The sequence below is a fragment of the Amphiprion ocellaris genome, chromosome 3 (assembly GCF_022539595.1).
Source record: "Amphiprion ocellaris isolate individual 3 ecotype Okinawa chromosome 3, ASM2253959v1, whole genome shotgun sequence".
Taxonomy (NCBI): domain Eukaryota; kingdom Metazoa; phylum Chordata; class Actinopteri; family Pomacentridae; genus Amphiprion; species Amphiprion ocellaris.
Genome location: NC_072768.1, coordinates 34,358,833 through 34,383,566, shown reverse-complemented (window position 1 = coordinate 34,383,566; position 24,734 = coordinate 34,358,833). Strand labels below are relative to the sequence as shown.

General features: G+C 38.0%; 1 protein-coding gene across 2 annotated transcripts in view; it reads right to left on the bottom strand.

Annotated features, from left to right (window-relative positions):
• Positions 1-24,734, bottom strand: part of necab2 (N-terminal EF-hand calcium binding protein 2) — a 233,004-nt gene that overhangs the window by 81,040 nt on the left and 127,230 nt on the right. For both annotated transcript variants that reach the window (XM_055008047.1, XM_055008046.1), the window contains exons 6-7: positions 20,973-21,109; positions 19,074-19,198 (exon numbers count right to left, since the gene is read on the bottom strand). In XM_055008047.1, the coding sequence (XP_054864022.1) occupies positions 19,074-19,198; positions 20,973-21,109 (262 nt within the window). The remainder of the gene's footprint in view (positions 1-19,073; positions 19,199-20,972; positions 21,110-24,734) is intronic.

Here is a 24,734-nt window from a genome sequence, read left to right as displayed (position 1 = left end):
ATGTGTTAGGGTTATTTTACCTTCTTAGCAACTTACATTATTACCAAAGCAGCCTTTTTTAAATCAGTTTATAAGCTTAGAAAATAATTCAACTCATATGAAGCAGTTTTCATCTAGACAAAAAGGGATTTCAGCTCTTCCATAGTGGCTAAAATGTTATGAATGCATAAAACTGATTTGGTTGAATTCATGGGGTTATATTTTAATGATTATGCTCATCTTACAAGCCACTTTATTTGGTACACCTTGCTAGTAAAAGGTTGGACCCCCTTTTGCCTTAATTCTTTGTAGCATACGTTCAACAAGGTGTTGGAAACATTCCTCAGAGACTTTGGTCCATATTAACATGATAGCATCATGCAGTTGCTGCAGACTTGTCGGCTGCACATCCATGATGCCAATCTCCCGTTCCACCACATCCCAAATGTGCTCTATCGGATTGAGATGTGGTGACTGTGGAGGCCACTGGAAAACAGAGAACGCATTGTAATGCTCAAGAAACCAGTTTGAGATGATCTGAGCTTTGTGACATGGAGCATTATCCTGCTGGAAGTAGCCATCGGTGGTCATAAAAGGATGGACAGGATCACCAACAATACTCAGGTGGGCTGTGCTCAGTTGGTACTAAAGGGCCCAAGGTGTGCCAAAAAATATCTCCCACACCATTACACCACCAGCAGCAGCCAGAACAGTTGATACAAGGCAAGATGGATCCATACAATCGAGACTCAAAAGAGCAGGCAATGTTTTTTCAATCTTCTATTGTCCAAACTTGGTGAATTGTAGCATCAGTTTCCTGTTCTTAGCTGACAGGAGTGACACCCAGTATGGTCTTCTTCTGCTGTAGCCCATCTTCTTCAAGGTTGGACATGTTGTGCATTCAGAGATGTTTTTCTGCATTCCTTGGTTGTAGCTTGTGGTTATTTGAGTTACTGTTGCCTTTCTATCATCTCCAACCAGTCTACCAACTCTTCTCAGACCTCTCACATCAACAAGGCATTTTCATCCCCACAACTGCCGCTCGCTGGACAGTTTCTCTTTTTCGGACCATTCTCTGTAAACCCAAGAGATGGTTGTGCATGAAAATCTCAGTAGATCAGCAGTTTCTGAAATACTCAGACCAGCCTGTCTGGCATCAACAACCATGCCACGTTCAAAGTCACTTAAACCCCCTTTCTTCTGTATTCTGATGCTCAGTTTGAACTCCAGCAAGTTGTCTTGATCATGTCTGCAAGCCTAAATGCACTGAGTTACAGCCATGTGATTGGCTGATTAGCTATTTGTGTTGACAAGAAACTGAACAGGTGTACCTAATAATATGGCCGGTGAGTGTATATACAAAACTCATCTTTAAATAATTAGTCTAGTTTCCAAATATAAACCAGCATATTAGACATAACAGGCACATACAGCAAAAACAACTGGAAAAATTATAGTACTGCCTGCCATTCTGACTTTTATCCTGCAAGACGCAATCACAAGTCACCAAGATAATAACAATGTTCTATGCATTGGGTTACTTAAAAAAGTTCTAGTATTGGCCGCACACAATTTTTAGAATTGTTTTTAAATTCCTCTGACTTATGAATAAAGCCCACATGAATCATATATGTGTCGTTCCTTGTCATCTGGTTTTCCACAAGCAATCTTGCTTAACTTCGCACTTTATTGGTGTTGAAGTAAAATTGCTTTGCAGAATATTATCTGAATGTTGAATGACAGCAGATTTAAGCTCGGAGGGTTCCCTGGACACTGATAAATTCTGAATGGGCTGTCATGTCCAAAACACCCAAAAAAAATAAGATATTTAAGCTGGACTCAAAGCCAGAAACAGCTAAGAGGGAAAGCACAGCCTATCAGAGGACAAAAGCAGGACAAACAAAGGTTTGCTAACATTGTGTTGACAAACTAATCAGTCACTGCTGTGAGATTACAGCATTGTTCTGCCCACAGATGAGTTGTCAGTCAAACAGTGTGGGAGGTAGTTATTAATCCTTCTCTTATACTAAATAGCCTTCTTTCAGAAACTATATTTATGTAAGATCACCTCTTTTTCCACAGCAGAAGATTCTGTTCCACTGTAACAAGCTGCCAGACAGCTGCTGTTTAGGATGCAAAATAATAATAATGGAGTTGAATTACACCAAACAGAGCAGCAAACCGACATCTACTGTATGTACATTAACAAGAAGAAGTAAAAGGTCGTCGCCTTTCTTCTGCACACTGGCCCACTCAGCCACTGCCACCCACTCAGAGCCCATTTCCAGCTTTATCAGCACCACAGACGTTCTGTCACAGATAAATGCATCTTCCCAGCGGTTCGGAACATTTGGTATTTCATGCTGATGGCGCTCCCACTGCTACTCTGGCAGCAGATAAGAATAAGTAACATGTAAGTGGCTGTTTAGGATGTCAGATGCAGTTAATGAGATAATTCACATTCATATAAAGAAATTTATTATAGCCTACTGCTATAAATTAGCAGTTAGTGTGTTTTGTATTTCTACAGAAATCTGTCACAGCAGACTGGAAAACATATGGCTGCTTACTTTTCTCTCCATTACAGCTGCACAGTGTTTGGCACAGCTGGATTTACGCAAATAAATGCATGAAATATGTTAACTCTGTCTTCTGGTGTATTTTTGACAGCTTCAAAAAATCTTGTTAATCTAGTTAAAGGAAGGGACACTGAGTCATTAAAAACTTGTACTATTTATCTGTAGATACAGTATAAGTAGGGTTTGGATGAGTTGATTTTTGATAATTTTTAATGAACTAATTAAAAAAGACCAAGGGAATAGGGGTTTATTTCAAATCTAACTCCCTTACTTTGAATTTAGGATCGTTTAAGTCTTTCTAGAGTTGTGAAAAAAAATTTACACACAATTGTAAACAGGGTTTGAACCACTTAATATGAATAAAAATAAAATAATCGAGTTTCGATTTCGGGCTGCACAGTGGCGTAGTGGTTATCACTTTCGCCTTGCAGCTAGAAGATCCCTGGTTTGTGTCCCGGCTTTCCCAGGATATTTCTGCATGGAGTTTGCATGTTCTCCCTGTGCATGCGTGGGTTTTCTCCGGGTTCTCCAGCTTCCTCCCACAGTCCAAAGATATGCTGAGGTTAATTGATTATTCTAAATTGCCCGTAGGTGTGAATGTGAGAGTGATTGTTTGTCTCTGTATGTAGCCCTGCGACAGACTGGCAACCTGTCTAGGGTGTCCCCTGCCTTCACCTGAGTCAGCTGGGATAGACTCCAGCCCCCCCCGCGACCCTAGTGAGGATTAAGCGGTGTATAGATAATGGATGGATGGAGTTTCGAATTCTGTGCAAACAACCAAAATGACACAAAGTTTTGCAAAAAGTAAAAAGTTCTTACTAGTTAATGTTAAATAAATGTCATTAAAGGTCAAGAACCATGATTTTTTTAGTTGTCTGTTGCATTGTATAATGCAAAATCAATTTTAAACATGTAACCCAGAAAAAAGGATGCAAAAATGTATTTAACAAGTCCTGATTAAATCGTTACATAGGTAAATGTGCATAATAAAGCCATTTTAGTTTCTTAAATGGACAAAAATAGCAGAAAGATGGACATATTTTATGCAAATACATAAGCTACGAGACTCGACTTCTATAAAGACCAACGATGTTTGGTGTCATATGTAGTCCCCTTCCAAAAAAAAAAAACGTATCCAGGGGGAAAAAAAACTCTTGAAATGAAAAAAATGTTTATGGTTCTAGGGGATATCACCCAGTGTCACTGCCTATAACAATATAGAACATTATTTCCAAAGAAAGCATTGTAAATTTACTACAGTTGCTTAGAAACCTTGAACTCCAACAGGGTTTGTCCTTGTCATTGATCCTGTTGATGACATTCATGGGCAAGATCTCAAGATGAAACCGGGTTGGACTGAGAACCTCATCGTCACATCTCTCCTCTTTGCAGATGATGTGATTCTGTTCATTTCATCAAGCTGTGACCTTTAGCACAAATTGAGACTAGTTTGCAGTTGAGTATTAACCAACTTATATAAGAGTCAGCACCTCTGATTTGAGGCCATGGTTCTCTGTTGGAAACTGTCTCAGTTGGGGGTTGAGGAAAGACTTAAAATATCTTGGGATCTTGCTCACGAGTGACGGGAAAATAAAGCATGATACAGACAGAGGGATTGATGCAACATCAGCAGTAATGTAGGCGTTGTAGTGAATTCTTGTGGTGAAGAGGGAGCTGAGGAGGAGTTCAAAACTTCCAACCCTCATCAATGGCCATTAGTTGTGGGTAATGTCCGAAAGACTACAGCTACAAATATTCAAAATGAGTTTCCGCCATAGGGTGTCAGGACTCAGCCTTAGAAACAGGATGAGGAGTTTGGACATCTGGAGGCAGCTTCAAGGAGATTCAGGACTCCTTTGCATCAAAAGGAGCCAGTTGAGGTGGTTTAGGCATCTGATCAGGATATCTCCTGGATGGCTTCCTTTGGAGGTTTTCTAGACAACTGGAAAGAAATCCCAGTTGACCCACAACTCACTGGAGGGATTACATATCTCATCTGGCCTCGGAACACCTCAGGGTCCCCCAGGAGGAACTGGAAAACCTTAATGCAGAGGGGAACATCTGGAATGCCCTGTTTAGACTGCTACATCTGAGACTCAACTTCAGATAAATGGAAGAAAATAAACGAACAGATGGTAGTTTAAAAAAAGCCCCCTTTACAAGAAGCACATCCATTGTGTGTTATTTATCTACTGTATCAAACACTGAATTGGATCCTGTCAAAGCTTAGGTTAATGTTAGCCACTCTGTCCGTCCATTTACAAACAAAATTAAGATTAAACTTATTATTTAATTATTTGAGACATTTCAGTTTGTCCCCAGCTGCTGACAGACGGTTGATTCTGAGGATAAACGGAGTTTGAAGTTGAATGCAAAGCTTCACTTTGACATGCATTTCCGACAAGGTCCTGAATGCATGCAGCCTTTAGTGCAGTGAAACTTGCAGTGAAGTAGCCTAATAGACCAAGGTATGTAAGCAAAAGGAATGTGTAGTTAACTTAGCAACCAAGATATTTTTTCTTTAGCTTTTATTAAACACTAGAGTCATACTTGCTAGTACAGAATTTTTCTCAGTCATCTCAACACTAGGGTACCACATTTAGTTTTTTTGTAATGACACGATTTTTGCCATTTTTGAAAGTCTACAAAACACAGTCTTGCTTTGGTTTTGTTTAATATTTGTTGTCTGGTCGATACTTGACTGTTACATTGAAGAAGATTGCACAATGAAGTCAAACGTTGTCTTTTGCCTAATGGAAAACAGGGTGTCGGTCTGTCATTTATGGAGCATCCTACTGTGTAAAGCTTGAGTCTCATGTGAAGAGTTTGTAAATTTGCCATTTGGGGAAATGGTAAATACTTGCTTATATAGAACCATTTCTAGTTTAAAAGGGTAAACAACTCATGACTTTATGTTTGGGATAATGAATGTTGAATTTAATGTGAGAACTTATTTTCCCCCTAAAATAGATCTTTGTTACAGACTACAACTACTCACTTATGAAGTTAGTTTTTTTCATCATTTCAGTTTGTCCCCAGCTGCTGACAGATGGTTGATTCTCAAGACAAAAGGAGGTTTAATTCAAAAGCAAAACCTCACTTTGACATGAATTTCCTGTAAGGTCCTGCAGGAATTAGTGAAATTTCAATTAAGACTCACAAGAAAACATCCCTCTGGAGAGCATACTATGATATAATCCACAAGCTGGGACACATACAGTATAAAAATGTACACGATTGTGTCTGAAGAAGCCCTGAACACTAAAGTGACAGGTACACTTAGAGCAGAGACGCACTGAAGCGTTGCACACAATACAGCAGCTCGACTTAAAGTTGGGTATTTTTAGCTTCTTATTCTCTTTCCCTCACTCTGTCTTCATTCCACCCATCTCTCACTTACTGCTTTGTCTTTTTTCCTTTCTCCCTCCACCTCCAGTTCACAGAAGAAACGTCTCTCTATATGCGGCGTTATGGCGATAACAGACGCGATAACAGAACTTCAAGGCGACTGTATAGGAGTGCAGGTAGCTATAAGTCGAGGGGGAGAGGATTTGGGAGTCATTAATCAATCGACTCGTACTGACTGGAGACAAAGTGCGGCTGACATCAAGGACCTGAGCTGTCAGTGCTGCTTTACAGCCGGCAGTATAGAAGAGAGGTGGGAGGTGGGGGAGGAAAGAAAAGTGAGATGAGAATGAAAAGAAAGACCTGAGGCTGAAAAACAGGCTGGTTTTACATATTTATCTGGTTTAGGAGTCACAATGCATCAAAGTAAACATTAAAGGGGAAAAAGAGTTCTTTGATGCACATGTATGTCAACAATTATGACAATTCCTGTGACATGATAATAAAGTGAAACTAAAAATGCTAAAATGAATGACTGACAATATAAGAGTTCATTTTTATGTGAAGCATTTAATATATTATATATAGTTGCATTTCTTACATATTAAGATAAGATTAAGTTAAAACAAGATTAATTTAAGATTAAGTTACAATAAAATGAAGATGAAACAACGTTCAACTAAGATGGAATTAAGTTAAGATAAATTAATATTAAGATAAGATTAAGTTAAAATAAAATTAGGATAAGATTAATATAAAATAAGATGAAGGTAAAATGCGAGTAAGTTAAGATTAAGCTCAGATTAAGTTCAGACAAAATAAACTCTAGTTAAGATTAAGTTTAAATAAGGTTAAGTTAAGATAAAACTGAGTTAAGTTAAAGCAAAATAAAGATAAAATGAAGATAAGATTTTGATTAAATTAAGTTAAAATGCAATTAGGTTAAGATTAAGTTAAGATTAAAGTAAGACAAAATCTAATCAAGTTCAGATGCAATTAAATTAAGTTTAAGCTAAAATAACATTAAGTCACGATAAGATTAAGATAAAATACAATTAAGTTATAATGCGATTAAGTTAAGGTTAAGTTAACATTCAATTAAGATTAAGCTAAAATAAAATTAGATTAAGTTAAGATAAAACTAAGTTAAGCAAAAATAAAATTGAGATACATTTAAATTGAGATTAAGATAAAATAAGATTAAGTTATAATGTGATTAAGCTAAGATTAAGTTAACATTAAATTAAGATTAAGCTAAAATAAAAATAAGGTTAAGATAAATAAGATCCAGTTAAGATACATATAAGTTAAAATTAAGTTAAGATTAAGATAAGATTGAGCCGACTTGAGTTGAGATGGGATGAGTTGAGTTAAATTAAGTTTAAAAGAGTTAAGATAAGAAAGAAGACAAGCAAAGTTAAACTTTGTGGATCTCTCAATGGGGAAATTTATATTATATTATATTATATTATATTATATTATATTATCAAATACACTCTCTCTGTTTGCTGTGTATTAATAATGGAAAAAAAACCCTACAGTGGGGGCATAATCATTTGGACGGTGACCCAGTTTTCTTAATTTTGCATCTGCACATGACCACAATGGATTTGAAATGAAGCAATTGAGATGTGAGCTTTAATTCCTCGAGCTTAACAAAAACATTGCTTTAACCATTTAGGAATTATATTGCCCCTCCACTTTCACAGGCTCTAAAGTAATTGGGAAAAATAATTAACAAAAATCATAAATACACAAATTATTTCTAAAATAATTGCATGCAAATCCTGTCTAGCAAATGACTGACTCATTGACATCATTGAATACCGAGATTGTGGGTTTTTCTGCCCTCGGTTTTATCTTCAGTCAGAGAAAAGCAGTTCAGTTGGGTTAAGGTCAAGTGACTGACTCCAGCATAATTTCATTTCTTTGCTTTAAGAAGCTACTGGGTTGCTGTCACTGTATCTTTTGGGTTAATATCAATCTTTCCCCTCAGTTTAGCAGCATTTGACTGAATTGAAGCAGAAAGTGAAGCTCTGCACACTTAAGAATTCATCCTGGTACTTCTATCAGCTGTAACATCATCAATAAACGCCAGTGATCCAGTTCCATTGGCAGTCAAACACCATGTTTCACAAGTTCATCTCGATCTCCTCTGTCCAATGAATCTAGTTCTAGAAGTGGGCAGGTGTTTTTAGATGTTTTCGAGCAAAGTCTAGTCTGTCCTTTTTGTTCTTGAGTGTTATATGGGTTTGAATCTTGAGGTAAACCCTCTGTAGATATCTAGTTTCATAAAGGTATCTGTTGATGGCAGACTTAGACAATAATATACCTTCTAGAGGACTATGTTGGGATTAGGACGCAACAAGACCCAATGCAGATCTTGCAAATGCACATATAAACTGCATGTCCTGGGATTTAACACAAGACGGATGGATTCAACAAATGACGGTGAAAAGAAGATTAAAGCAGTTTTTTACAAGACAAGAGCAAAGCACTGAAGTAAGCGGACAAGTTTCCCAGTTGTTCCCAGTAAAGATGGAAAAAGACGAGACTTGATGACGACACAAGTGCAAAATGTTGATATCCAATCTGTGTTCTGTTCTCCTGGTCAAAGTAAACTCTCCTTCAACGATAAAGCACTTCTTTCTGAACGCATGTAATAGAATACTATGTAAAACCATATGAAATGTGTACAAAAAGCCCTAGAATCACTATTCTACTGAAAATTATAGTAATTTTACTGCATTATTAATGACAGATAAGTGTTTCTTTATTAATACCACACGGTAAAAAAACGTGTTTTCCAACACTTTAACGCTCCATGAAGCCCTGATCTATAAATATGTGAAGCTCCTTCTGAGTTTTTTTTGTCGTTCTCTGGTTGTTTTCTGTCTTTAATTGTCCTTTGTGCCTATTTCTACGTTGCTTTGTGTCTCTTTATGTTCATTTTCTATCTTTCTTTTCTTCATGGTAGTTTTTGGCTCTTTTCTGTTTCTTTGGTCTTTTTTATGTCTTTTTGTGGTAATTTTATGTCCCTTTGTGGGTGTTTTTTTTGTCTTTTTCTGGTTGTTTTCTATATTTTTGTGGTCTTTTGTGTCTATTTGCAGTTGTTTTGTGTCTCTTTATTGTAGTTTTTCTCTTTTCTGTCTCTGAAGTCTTTTTTGTGGTTGTTTTGTGCTTTTTTATGGTTTGTTGTGTCCATTTTGTGTATTTTTTCTTCTTTTTATGGTTGTTTTTGTCTTTTTATGGTCTTTTGTGTCTATTTGTAGTTGTTTTGTGTCTGTGTTAATTTACTATCTTTTTTTGTTTCTTCATGGTAGTTTGTGGCTCTTTCCTGTTTGGTCTCATGTCTTTTTGTGGTTGTTTTGTGTCTTTTTGTGGTATTTTTTGTCTTTTTCTGGTTGTTTTCTGTCTGTGTCTATTTGCAGTTGTCAATAGAACATGGTGCGAATAAGACATTTTTTGGGAGCGGACATTGGGCGTTATTGTTAGAAATCCAGCCGGAGTTGGATGAAGGAAACAGTCCTTTGTAAGGTTCTATTACCCGCTTCTTTGAGGATGTTCTTGACTTAGGTGTTGTGAAGTGTTTATTCTTGAGCAAGGAAAGAATTTGACAGTCATCCATTTTAGCCATTTTCTGTGGTTTTCTGAGTTTCAGTGTTGCTGAACTCACCAGCAGATTCCTTAATTTTCAGAAACACTTGATTTGGACAATCCTTACATCTCTGACAGGTCTATTTGTTGTTTTTTATTCATCCTAATGATGGCCTCCTTCACTTGAATCAACACTTGTTTGGACCACATGTTAAAAGCCTCAATGAACAGCTACCAAATGCTAATTCAACACTTGGATGCAACTCCAGACATTTTATCCCCTCAATTTCTCTGGAAATAACAAGAAAACAGGGCACATCTGGGTGAAAAACTGCTTTTTGGGATGTGGAAATGAAGCTGCTTGAGGACAGTTCAGTCTGGCCGAATGCTAAAGTGACAAACTGGCTGAACTTGCGGCAGATTAAAAACCAGACCAGAGCAATTTGGTGTAATATGACAAAATGTCTTAATCAGAACGCGGAGGCTGTACAGTTATTGGAGCGAGACGGGACGTGCTGCAATCAGGCAGCGTTTAATACTTCAGCTGCAGCCTCCGTCCAGCCGTTCTGTTGTTGAATAGCCATTAATGTGACGACACTTTGGGCTGAAATCAAACCCGATGATGTTCAGAGTCGCCCTGAGCTGCCACATGCAAATGTTTGTTGAAATGAGGACCAAAATGTCTTTTATGTGCGCTCTTATTGCACAGTGATGTGTCATTTGGTCTGATATTGGACTGGTTCACCTCCTGTGAGTCACCATTTCTTGCTTCTATGCCCTGAAAAAAGGCACCAAACCTCACAGCGACCCAGCAGTGGTGCAGATGAAGCTGGAAACTGTGAGGTTTTAGAGGGAAGACCAAGAGTCCCTGTCTAGTTATTGGCTAAATCCCTAAAAACTCATCTCTGTGCACCAAAGTTACAGTTTTAGAAATGTTTTCTATTAAAATAATTCTCTCCCGAATTCATCTGAACCTCAAAACCTGCTGGCTGGTTGGAAAGTCATGCTGTCTTAAAAAAGAAAAAAATAATTACACCATTTATCAGACCACCACACTATAAAAACAGAAAAAATTATATGTTTGACTTTGAGACGATCCTTAAACTACTCATTTGTCAGGGAAATGAATCAAATCAAAGCCTATATTTGTGATATTTCAGCAAAATCACTGTATTTAATATGGTTCTTTTAAAAAATTGTCATAAATAAACCAGCTGCAACCAGATTCTGTAAAAAACAAAAAAATCTGCATTTCTCAGTGCAACTAAGACACTAAGAGTGAGTCAGGTGTACCATACGGTCACATGACAAAAATTCAGGACTTGGGTTGGACAGTAGGCAGTGTTTACACAGAGCAGATTTGAGACAAGTATAGAAACAAATCAAAAATGCAAATAGTAAAGAATCTATAGTATGCAGAGGATGTATTGTAGTTTTCCAGTATTGGTTACACCTGTGAACATCTGGAAAAATGTCGTAAATGTTCAATCCAGGTTTTTTTAAATGTATTTTTTGGTAAAATAAATAGAGAAACTACTTTTTTTGTTTTTTTTTATTTCTGTCATAACTGTGCTATACTGCACAAAATCCATTTTTAAAGTTCTCTTTCCTTCTATTCATGGTTGTGCGGTGTCCATAGAGATGCAGGACTTTAAACTGCAGTTAAAAATTAGCCCACAGTGACAAAAAAGTTGAAGAAAACCAAAAACATCCACAAACGTATTGGGGTTAGATGAAATTAGAAGTGTAAATCTGTGTTTTTGCGATGGTACACTACACTTTCAAGGTGGAAATAATATTGTTTGTTTACTCAATGTGTCTCCTAGGATACATAAACAAAACAATGGCTTGTTAACAAGGTAAAAAAAAGTCAATTTTCATCTAAAGGGGGTTTGAACAGATGATGCACAGGAGTTTGAAGAAAGTGGGCTGATCTAAACCAAAATGTAAACCTAAGTCTCAGTTAAATTTGTGGCAGATTACTTCAGTGGCCTTTTGTCTTCAAACACATCCAGGATGCCCTCCTCTGACGGGTGACTGATGTCTGGACTCTCAAACAGGAAGAACTACAAAAATCAGTTGGTTTGAGATGTCGCCTTTGTACGAGTCATGAATCGCTTTTCCTTCTGTGCAACAACGAAACCGAAGAACTGCGAGAAACTTTTTAATTCCTCAACATCACAGCAACTCCTGTCGCTGCCGTGGAAACTTTCTGAATGCCATCTACCTGTTATTGCTTCTGCGCTTTGATGGCTGAGAACAGAAACGAGCTTCTCTTCTCCGTCACGCACTGTTCTGGCAAAAAGCAAAAATTCTTCTGTATTGACGTTTTTCTGTCAGATGATAGGTTGTTTTTTTTCCATTTATTTTTTAACAGAGCCACAGAATTATATATAATATGCACTTTGAACAAGGCTTTGAACATTAATTTTCAATGAGAGCAACAGAAAAAAGGGGTTGAAATGAGATGGAAAAAGCCTAAATTCAGTACGTTTTTGCTTTTAGTGCAGAGCCGCTTCATTAACTAAGATGGTTTACCAGAGGAGCTTTCTAATTAGAATGTGTTTTCAGATCTTTTTTCATTCACATCAGACAATCTCAGAGGAACAAGAGGGTTTTTGCAGTTGTTTATGTTGTTAATTTAAGGTGCACTTAGTATGTTTTTTGCATTTGGATACAAATAGAGAAGCTAAAGTAAATTTGTAGCTCGGCTGTATGAGTGTGGTCGTATACTGGATCCACTGGAGGCCACTTTATTACCCAGCAGCTCTCAGACTGGGCTTTATTGGACTGGTATGTCACTGTCAGGAGTCTGGGTCATCTCTGGCTCATATTACCTCCACCAACACATCTGTATCCGTGACACGGTCAAGGACCACATATCCAGCAGTGAGCAATTTAAAGTAAACACAACCTTTTCTATTTGCCCAAAGGCAGCTTAATCAATAATTTAGCAGCTTGAAGGTATAAAGCGAGGACTATATTCCTGCTGGTGTCATGATGTAAATGAAATATTTTACAGCACATAACAAGCACCAGTAACCGCAGTGTCAAAACTCCACCATTTTACTATCATTTAAAGAGAGTCTGACATTTATTTCCCTCTTCTATTTATACAGTATATATGAAGCGATCAGCCAGTTAGCTTAGTTTAGCACCGAGACTGGAAGCAGCAAGCTTGGCTATACACATAAGGAATAAAGATCTGCCTACCAGCACCTGTTAAATCCAATAAATTATATTTTATCTTGTTAAATTCATATAAAAATGCAGTCTAAAAATGCCATGTTGTGGTTTTACAGGTGAGTTATGTGCTTGAATATTTCAAGATCCCATTATGTTTCTGTGCCTCGGCCAAAAAAAAGTCCTTTTTACATTTAGGTTTAAATAATTGTTGATTGAATCATTAGTTGCCTAACAGATTAATTGTTGCTCTACTGTTATAGCAGAGATTGTTTATTTTATTCTAAATATTCTTCCTTGTCAAAGCTAACACATTTGTGCCTTTCACCAAATGCAAAGCATCTTTATAATGTTGACTCCTTGCCCTTAAGTGAACATTTCTTTCCTTGTTAACGTGTTTATATCTTGTTTTTTTAGTATCTAACAAACCTAAGGAACCAAGGGTGGGATTTTTTGTGTCAAAGTTCTTTTCCAGGTCAGTCATGTACGGCCGAATAACTCCAATATTACAACCTGTGCAGCATTTAGGCAGAGTTGTAGGTGAGCTGGTGTGCTCAAGCTGCAGCAAGTGGCTGGAGAAAGAGGGTTGGGATCAGTTTTGCACATACTTTATTACATCTAAACCATTTTCAGACACTAAGCGATTATTTTCATGAAGAAAATGCTTCTGTGTGTTCAATTGTAATGAACACAGATGAGTTTATAACAGTTTAATAATGTCAGAATGAGTTTAATATAGTAAAATACATTTACGATACAAGAAATACTACATTTATTCAAACAAATGATATATAACATGTTCGTGTATTCTAAGAGGTTCTGTAAGAAGGCTCGTCACATTTATTAGACTAGAAAAGTACTCAGAGAGCGCAGTACTCCGCCAAGGCTGCTCAGTTATCGTATCATTTCCGACGGCTGAAATCTTTAAAAAAACCCGTGGATCCAGACTATAAGCCGCATCACTGCCAAATCAGTTGGTCCTCGTGTCATTTCTGACCTTCCTCGAAAATTTCATCCAAATCCGTTAATCTGCTTTTGAGTAATGTTGATAACAGACACACAGATGGACGGACAAACCAATGCCTCCTTGGTGGAGTAATAATTACCCGACTAAGACTTGAGATGACTGTGATCATTCTTCATAATCATCAGTTTCACTTGTGTTCACTTGCATAAAAATATCTGGATCAAACTCACACTAATTTCATATTTTCATGCCACATTTCCATCATTTGTGCCTCTTTCCTTTGCTATTGTTTCATGGTACTAACTCTTTATCTAATAACACCCAACTCCTAATATGCAACCAATACTATTTTATTGTTAATTAATTGAGCATCTGCTAACATTAAAGTCAGCCACAGCACCACTCTGGACATATTTTGGTTGGAAGCCAAATGAAAAAAGGAGAGTCCAAGGTGATTTTGTTGGATTTACAGCTGAAAGGTGGCTTTCCAAAGCCCCTAATACCACTAACCTCAACCTAATATAAGCATAAAATGATAATTAGACTTTAAATTGTAATAACTTATATGGAAATTATTGTCAGCTATTATATTATGGTCACAACAGTCCTGACTTTAAGGTAAATTTTTCAGTGTGGACAGAGCCAGTCTTGCTGTTTCCGGTTCTTTATGCTAAGCTAAGCTAACTGGCTGCTGGTTCCACATCACTTTTTCACTTTGAATACGTACTGCAGTGGCCCTGACAAAATATGTAGTACTGCATTAAGTATTAATACAACCAAGATATACTATTTTATGTACAGCATGACATATATTGCCAGAACTGCCAGAAAAGGACAAATGTAGTTGGAAATCTGGGTATTTTTGGTGTACTACCTTTGTGTTGGGACATACTAAATCTTTTTCTGCTGTACTTATAGTATAAAAGTACAGAAATTGGCACCTCCTAAGTGAACAGATTTAAAAGTGGTATCATTTAACTCTGCCAGACAGTGAATAAGAGCTATTTCCAGAATGTCAAACTACTCCCCTGAGTACGAGGAGGGAACGGCTTCCAAAAAAAATAATGGAAGTAAAGAATTTTCCACTAACAACTGCTCTGTCACTTTACAGCGTTAGACACATTTATGTTTCAACTATTATGTACAGTGCAATCAGTGAGTTGCACAGTACATTAAGCTGGGTATCCACGGTTACAGATGCTGTTAGTGCACACAAATTCAGTGATATTCTCTATTTCCTGCGTTTATTTTTCCTGTCTGAGCAGGCAGCATCAGTGTGTTACCAGGTTTCATGCAAACAAAACAAGATCTGTGTTGTTTTTGTCATCACACAGTGTGTATCATGTATAGGAATCTGTCTCCAGGGTATAGTACAAACTGTAAACTGTTCCTCAGTAGTTTGCTGTCAGAATCAAAAGGCTGAGCGAGAACGAAGAGGCTTGAAGGCATCGCAGCTGGTAGCGGCTCTCTTTTCGCTTAATTGCATCAGTGAAGACATAAATCACAAAAATCCCGTCAAAGCAACAAACTCATACGAGCTTAATTTGTTGTTTTTTCCATGTTGAAGTCTGAGCTCTCGGTATTTATGGCATACATGTTGTATCAGATGTGACCTGTGAAAGGAGACGACCCAGACTGATGTCGCTGGGGACACTTTGTTTATTAAACCACAGCGGATCAATCTCTGCTCGGCTGATCACTCGACAAATCGATAATGGCTGTGACAGCATCTCTAGTGTTGGTGTAAGTTTACTCGACAGCACTCAGTCATATTTGACCACAGAGACAGAGAATGACATTTTTAGAAGTTGTCGTCCCACCACAAAGGTACGCTTATGTGCCGTTACACTCCAGGAGAAATTATTTACTAGATTGTGTCGTATTTTCACATCAGTAAATCATATTAAAAGCGTCATTAGAGCTGCTTCTTACATAAATATGACTCACATTGTCTAAACATTGCAAGTGATTTTTAAAATACTGTATTTTGTAGAGCAAACCATAACTTTACAGAACGTCCACTGTAGCTTGAATAACCGGAGATGTGTTAATGGAGTCCAACACTCTTTAATAAGACATCAAAGACATCAGATCAGTATTTCTTGTGCACTGATGAATTAATGGTGGATCACTACAGTATCAACTTTCATTGCCACTATTTATTTTCTAATTTTCTCCTATTTAAAGTGGGTTAAAGCTTATTTCATTGTGTCCTATTCACTCTGCAAACACAGTGACTATGGACCATTCTTCATCATGCATGTACACTTTACAACAATGTAGAGTTTGTATGTTTTCAGCTTTTCCTTGCAGAATTGGATCAGTCTGAAGTTTAAGAATGGTTGCCACCAATCTCAGTGATCCAACTCTATTATTAAATCATTAGAAGCACGCCAGGAGTTGTGTTAACTTACCAGATTCGAGGCTCTGAACCGTGTGAGAGAGGGCCAACTGGACGGACATATTGGGTATTGGTTGAGTCTGTTTTGTTTGCTTAGTTGTTTAGGGTGTTTTTTGGTTTTTTTGCCTAATTTAATGGTCTGCCTTCTTGAGAATTTAATTCAGTAAATAATTATCCTATAAATTGCAATTCCAAGCTGCACTACAATGTAGAGTTTGAGTTGCTGGTGTATTAGTTCAGTTAATTACCATCATCAGCCATAAAGTGTGCAGATTAGGGATTAGGGATGCAATAAACGACTACTTTCATTGTAGATTAATTTGTCAATTATTTTCTCAATCAGTTAGTTGCATGCTCTAAAAAATGTCAGAACATGGTGATAAATGTCCATCAGTGTTACCCAAAGCACAAGATGTTGCCCTCAAATGTTTTGTTTTTGGAGAAAGGAAATCAGAAAATATTCACATTTAAGAGGCTGGAATTTGACAAATTTGGCAGATTATTTCTTTTAAAATGGCTCACATCACATCAGAATAGTTGGCGATTAATTTATTAGTTGACAACTGACAAATCATTGCAGCTGTAGTGTAGATAGGACCACATTTTGGTACAAAAGCTCTACAAATGTGGTGCATCACGTTTGATAACAGTGTCTCCTTATCACTGCAGAGTTGATCCAAATAGAAAACGCTAGTTAGCAGCTAAAAGCCAAGCTAGAGCAAAGACCCTTCACCTAAATGACAAGTTTCCCTGCCACGATTAGGATCTGAAAAGGTGACACAACATCTCACAAGCTCACAATAATTTAACTGAAGGATTGGATCTTCAAAACTGACAGCATTGTGTTAACAGCAGAGAGAACTTGAATGTGTCAGTTGTTCATGATATGAACCATTTGGAAACTACAGATTGCTTTGTGTTCAGCAGGGAAAAACACACAAAAATCCTTCAATGTGCACATAATTTGATGAAAACAGCACCACATTATCATTCTACTACTGGGGTAAAAAAAGTTCTGGCTTGTAAGGCCGAACCCAAAGGTCCGAATGTCCAAATATCCGAATATTTGGTCGTTACAGTGGTATCTGAATATTTTTGAGATCCGAATATTCAACTACCCCCATCTCCCCACGTCAGACATTACTATCCGATCCAAATATTCGGCTCGTTCCTTCGTCTTCCCCCTCCCCACCGTCGGACGTTACGAACCGATCCGAATATTTGGATATTCGTCATTAATCAGGCTGAATATCCGGAGCCCAGAAATTGCTTTTCGGGCCAGCCGTACTGGCTTGTTTATATTTCTTTAAACCAATATAGTCATAGTGGGTGGGGCTACATGAAAAATACATTTCTGGTGTTTCCTCAAAATGGTACAAGGTAGAATTGTGGTGGGTTTTTTGCATGCATTGCGATAAGCACTGTCATTAAAATGCATTATTGAAAGCAAAAAACTAGCAAGGTTGCTTCGCTGCACCCTCTGCAAAACTTGACATTTCCAGTGAGCTTGCTGCTCGGAGGTTGTGGTTTCCCAACATGAAGGAAACGGTAACAAACAGACAGCAAAAGAACAGAAAAATCCAATTGAAATTAGTGTTTTTTTAAAAAGCGTACAACACTTTTGCGAATGTATCTACAATCACCAGTTGTTAGACTTTCTGAAACAGGTTAGATAATTGAAAAACAACATACCGCTCAACTCTAGTACCTGCAGCATCATATGTAGCAGAGAGTCAGTGCTGCTGTCTGAACATGTTCAGTGTGGTAAATATAAACATGTTCACTATTACCTCTACTATACAACATCTGCTAGCCACAGCGTAACTAATTAAAGATGCACAACAGCTGCATTCTCTGACATTGACAGTGTTTCCAACAGCATGTCGGTAGTTTCCAGTCCGGCTTAAACTTGTCAAGAAATAACCTTCTTCTTTTCTAATCCTGCAAATGGAGGCTGAATGACACGCCGACCCTGAAACTACACTCTTCACCTTTAACTCGTCAATACCAACATCTGAGAAGTGACTGACTGCCCCTTGACTTTCCTCTCACCTGAGCCTCCGCTGTTTATGTTCCGAGTTTGCATTGCGATTAAGTGAAGCCACGTCCGTGACCTTTAAAGTGTCGCTGCTTCGACGTGCGAGTTGCCGAGTGTCGAGTTGGGTTTGCAGAGCGACGTTAACTGGCAGTTGGTGGAGGATGAGGGCGAGAGGAGGACTGAGTACGCTAGGGAGAGATTACCAGCTAATCAGTCAATCTGGAGTCTGCTTTAGGCTGCTGTGACGCACAAAAACAACACGACACAGCAGATTTTAGCTGTTTCGTGCTGACTGTACTCAAAGGGTTAGGGTTAGCTTGTTTCCTGCACTTGACTGTCAGTTTTCATGCCCGGCCGTTAATTAAGCCGTCACCCCTGCCAAAATCAATAAAGAACAAACATCTCTGGAGAGCTTTTTTGAAAATAGGGAGTGGCTGAGAAAGGGAAAAATAAACATTATTTAGCCATAAAAAATCATTTCATTTGCTTAGGACACTTTTTATAACAACAATGCCAAAAAAAAGATTACTGCTTGAAACTGGTCTGTGGTGCAAAAAAGGTTGGAGACCGCAGCTGTAGACTATAGCTTCTGGATAAAAACAGCAACTGGATGCGTTTTTTTCATCATTTAAGAATTTAACCACCTCTCTACACTTTCCTCCACTCTTTCTTCCCCGTTCCCTCAACTCTCTGAGAACTTTCCTGCTGTAAGAAGGCTGCATCAGACCTGTGCAGGTGGCTGATTGAAGGGTCTTTACAGAGGAGAGTACATCACATACAGCTGTGTGTGAGTGTTTACAGTGGATGAAAAACTGCTGAAAAGCACTTAGAACTTGACTTCTGCTCACCCAGAGTGATGTAAACTCACTGAAGGTGGTGGATACGACCCTAATCATAGAAGCGTGAGACAGACGGCCATCGACCATAAAATCAGGGTGTGTGTGTTTGTGTTTGTGACTGTGTGTGTTGTGTTGTGTGTGTCACCTGAAGCAGTGTTGATGGTCCTGACAGCCTCCCTGGTGCTGACTCTGTTGTTCGGGGGATAGTCAGGGACGGTGTTTACCGGACGCCTCTCTGACATCCGTGGACTCACCTTGGCAGGTAGATGACTGAAATACAGTGAGGTGGAGAAGGAGAAAGAAGTGTAGGGAAGAGAAAAAGTTTTAGAGCAAACAAAAAGTAATATTTTGTTTTTTGGAGAACTGGCTTAATCACCTGGAAACAAGGGGTGTAACTCCTGTTTGTGCAATATATGGTACATCTATTTACATAGTCATTATTTGAACCTAAAACTAAGTTATGTAAAAACATTTGGCTGAATTTTGAGAATTTCATGGTTTCAGAACTGGGAATTTACGTATTTTTTTTACCCTGAGCAGCCATTTTAAGGGTTCAGTATCTCCACAAATCTAACTCCCATAACTATGAAATTGGGGGGACAGAGAATAGTTTCCATCAGATCCAGATGATTAAATGGAGGCCCAGAAAGTTCCTGTAAGTGTGTATATATATATGGATGTATTCATATTTTCTACTAAAAATACAGTCTTTAGTTGACACTTTATCAGCATTTAAGGCCTCTAACATCTGTAGAATTTGGTTTGTGGCAAGTAACAAGACAAGTTTTCAGTTTTTTGCTATTTTGACAAGATTATTTTACTCATTATGCAATATATGCAGTCTGACAGGGGAAATCTTTTAATCCTTTAAGACTACCATTGTGCAATGTGTTTATTGTGTATTTTTACAAACCCATCACTGCAACAAAAAAGCGTTCTGAGACCTGGGGAATGAGTGAAATATTAGTCTAACTCCCCAGATTTTATATGCAAAACGAATGATCAATCTGTCTTCTCTGGTTTCAAATCTACCGCCCCAAATGAATATGTAATCATAGCGCCCACGCTACACTGGGCTCTATGGGGTTAAATAACACTTAACATTTTTTGACAATTTTCAGTTGTTATATTGTTCATTTGTCAACAGCATCCAAGACAAGTGTAGAGCAGTTACTTCAAACACCAAGCGCAAAAATGTACACTTAGACAAGGAGAAAAATATACAAATGAAGATAAATAAATTAAACCAAAATTAATCTACGAGGTTACTTCATAAAGTTCTCAGCCTGAACAAAAACAAGAGTAAGTCCCCACACTAGACCTGAACCATCGGACTTCTGTGTCCTAAACCGAAATTGCTATTTTCAGAGTGATGAAAAGGTCATGCAAGCTGTTGAGGAGAATCTGGAGGCTCAATATGTGACCTTCTTCCCCAAAGGGAGATAAAAGCTTGAACATCGGTGGACCAAGTGTACCGAATTTAAAGGAGACTATGTTAAAAAACATAGCAAGAAAAATCTTTCTCCTGTGACGTTTCCAGGTGAAGACAAGAACTTTTTGAAGTACTGTCTGGCTTCCATCCATTTGGTTGAACTGAACTGAAACTGAAATCCCACTTGTGTCATTTTCAGAGTAATAATAAAGTCATGCATGCTATTGAGGAGAATCTGGAAGCTCAAAATGTGACTTTCCTCAATGAAAGGATAGTGAAGCTTGAATATTAGTCGACCAAGTGCACTGAAGTCAGAGGAGACTGCTGTTGAAAAGTAATGCAAAAAAGAGCAATCCTTCTCCTGTTTGTTCGGTGAGGCTGCTAACTTTTTGAAGGTGATATAATTTTGATAAAAGAGATGAAAATGAGTGTCTCTGTGTGTGTTTGAGAGTGACAGACATTTTAGCCAAAGCAGATTTGAGTTGAAAGCACTTCCTGGTTTCTACTATAGCCGTTGACACTCCACACATAATGCCACGACACGTGCACAGTCACGAACAAGCACATTTCCAATTTCACACATGACAGCCGCCGATGTTGTCCTCGGCTCACCCTGATTGGCTGTGCTGCTCGTCAATTGCGTCCACGGCGCTCTCCACGGAGCTCAGGAGAGACTGGATCTGATTGGCCGACTCCTTCAGCAGGAAACGGGTCACAAACTGCTCCACGTTGGTTCCTCTCTCGTAGACCTGCAAAACAAGAATGTCATTTATTATTCGATGCTATAAACACGTGACTTGGTCAAAGGTTTGAACAGGAAATTGTCTGCAAAAGTTCTGTAGAAAGTTTATTTTCCTTTATTGTGTCTTTCATGGATCACAGCATTACAGTCTCCCAAGCACAAATCTTTCTGAGTTCCCTCTTGGCGTGTTTTTGATGCATGAAGTGCTTCTCAAGGTGAACACAAGCAAGTCAAAAATAGACTAGTGCCTTGTATTTTCAGTTTATAACATGCAGGTTTTGGGGCTGAAAGTTTGTGCCAGACATAAACCATAAAAACCTTTTAGTCTGAGTTGAAACCATGGAAAATAGGGATTAGAGATGCATAGTTCTCCTCAATATCGCTGTATTTTGATTTTCCAAACCAACACCATTGGAAAAAAGTGTAAGGAATAGAATGCAAAAGCCTGTCCAGCTAAATAGCTTATTTTGTATACAGTCCTACACATCTAATTTCTAGGGATTCGATCTTTACAGCAATTTCCTGAAGTGATAGTCGGCCACAATAGAAATCAGCAATTGATTTATCATTGAAATGACTGGAATACAGTGGACATTACCATATGCTGATAATACCCTTTAAACTATTGACACTTGACCCTTGAAACCCCAAACTCATCTGACAGCATGCTATCTTAACACTTTGACGCACAACATGGGTCAAAAGTGACCCAAACTCAATGGAAAATGGGTATCTCTTGATCTATGTTGTGCATCAAAGGGTTAAAAAAAAAAACACAAAAGCACCAGCATCACACCTTTCATCAGAGCCAGAAACAATCAACTGCAATTTTATGTACGATGGTTAAAGTTGGGAAACAAAGTTGAATTAATCATTTGTTTTCTGTTGGAAAACTTGACGAAACCTGTGACATTTCTACCACGTCACTTTATTGTACATGTCTTCTTTAAAAAACGGCCATAAGCACCTAGAAGCACTTGGAAAATGTCCAATATTTGTACAATAAATGAAGAAATTAAACTTTCATTTTTAGGATTTATGACTTTATCACTGTGTCATATTACATAATAGACATTTCTGAGTTCTGTCTACTTTTAGCCATGGTTGTGCTAAGAGCAGCAAAAAATGGAGTTGAGAAGGTTAATATTCACAGTAAAATTGGACTTGAAGAACAGATAAACCAAACACCAGGTTATACAGAAAACGTAACTGATCTACATGATAGAGCGACTTGTTCTGTGTAGTTTTAACGTTAGTCCAGCTGCTGCAAACAGCTGCTCAGTTGAAAAAGATGTTCACAAACACTGGTGTGGAAACTTTCTCAGTCCAGGAAATACGTCGGTATTTACTGACAGTTTTAAAATGGATTTATACTTAGAACAGAGCGACACAAATATTCTTCATCACAGTTTGAATGTTGCTGCTGCTTTCTGCTGACAGAAACTCAGCTCCTGACTTGTGTTAGCATTAGCTTAGCATTAGCCTCAGGTAGCTAGCAAAACCAGACTGCCACTAGACACCTTTTTTTTTTGCAATTTGATGCTGCAGAGTTCATCAATTAGCATCTAGGCAGCAGGGAGGTGCGCTTGTTTTTTTTTTAGACCTTTATGGGTGGTCAGCAAACACACCTGTAACTCCATCTAAATAAACAGTAAAAAGCTAAAACTGGTGAAACCAAGAGACACGACAGCAAATCTACACTACATTTACTGACTATTAAACTGCATAGCATACATATTCAGCCTTATCAGTAATGATTAATACATATTTTAATCTATTAAACTATTAATTGATAGCAATTAGTCATTGACATCCGTAACCGCCACATTACAGTGGAAAAAGAGATCTACATGTGTTTATAATCATACGTTTAATAATTCATAATTTAATTCCTCATTTCCACATTTAGCATGCATTACTTATTAATATAAATATTTATAGTAATAATAGTGATAATGGTACATAATGAGAAGGGAAATTTACTCGTTCCCCATTCTAAGGTATTTCCTCGCAGCCGTTAGTTGACGTCATTTCAAATTATCTTCCAACAGGCAGACGCTGTAGAAGGAACATCTGCCAGGACTCTCTGCTCTGGTCAAGGCTAGATATTGTCTATTCTGACGTGACTAAGCAGACAAGTTGTCTCCTTAATGGTCTGTAATCAAAATCTGAATCTGGCCCCTATCCGAACTACAACATATACCTGAAGATCAGAGAGAATCCTCAGAACTGATGCTGGCATTGCTTGCATGTACTGCTGCTCTGTCGGTGTCACTTCTCCTGATATCAGTAAAAAGTACTCACAACCTAAGTCATCTGAGTCCTTAGTGTTTCTGTTTCTGCCTCCTCATCCTCTCTCGACCTCATTGAACTTCCACAACACATAATGGTAATGATATTAATCTCTTTAATGTGTCTCTTCTTAAAAAAAAGGGAACTTTAACTCAATGTTCTCACAGAACAAAAACAAGCCGTAATTTCCAAAAACTAAAGAGAAAAACAAAAGCTCTCTCCTTCTCTGTTCCCATCATCAGGTCAAGCTGACCTGGACACATTATCTTTTGCATTCGTAACAACATCTGATTTGTAATAAAAATGTCCTAATTTCCAACACAAACAGTATAAGATCTTTTATCATCTATTGGCTTGGAGACTTGTACTCTGTCAATATTACAAAAACTTATGTGCAAAGTAAGAAATCCAGTTACTTTTCTTTACACAGATGACTAACAGTAATTTTTTGAGTCCAAGTTTTCACCACAACGTAAAAGTGCAGTTTTGTTACTGTTGTAAGTTTTCCTCCCATTAAACCCAACAGCATTACGTTAAAAAGCCCAAGAATCAATACAGTCTTTAGCTGTCAGCATCACTCACTGCTCTACTACAGTACGAAGAGCTCTGACACCAGACAGCTATTGATCTATAGGTAATCAATTTTCATAGACTTGCTTTAAATTGTCACAAGTACCGCCATGGAAGCTTGATGGGTAATCTATCAGAATAAGGATTTACTTAAACATGACGGACCTGCATGGGTGGACAGTTTGAGGATGTTAAACCTGAGTGAGACCCTTTCAAAGGCAAAAGAGACGTGACATCCTGATGACGGCATCAAAGGAGAGAATCCTGAGCTGCTCTGCTGACGGCATCAACACAGTCGAGTATCAGAGGAGTTGAGTGTTTCAGATAAGACCGGAGCTCCTGCTTTAACGCCAATGACCTTATCACCGACAGCGTTTAATTATTCAGGGATCTTGCTAAAAAAAAGTACCCTCTGCTGAACACTTCTTTCAAGCTAAAGTGTGCTGGGTTGGTGTCTTTTCTGGCCTTATTAAAATTACAACCTTTGTAACTTTGGTACAGTGTCTCCTATTTAACCATGAAATGTAAAGACCTCTTTCATAAAGTTGTTGGTTCTAGCCTTGAAGCACCTCGGCTGGTTTTTGAAAGGTCCATCTGAACAAAAGCTCCAATTTCCATCAGTAACAACTTCACAGCTGCAAAGCCAAAATAAAAAACCTTGGATTCGATGAACACATGAGAATTTGAAAACACAAAAAGCTTCTTTGTCCCATCACCAGGTTAGTGTAAGAGTTAAAACATCCCGAAAACCTTGCAATTTTACTGGAACC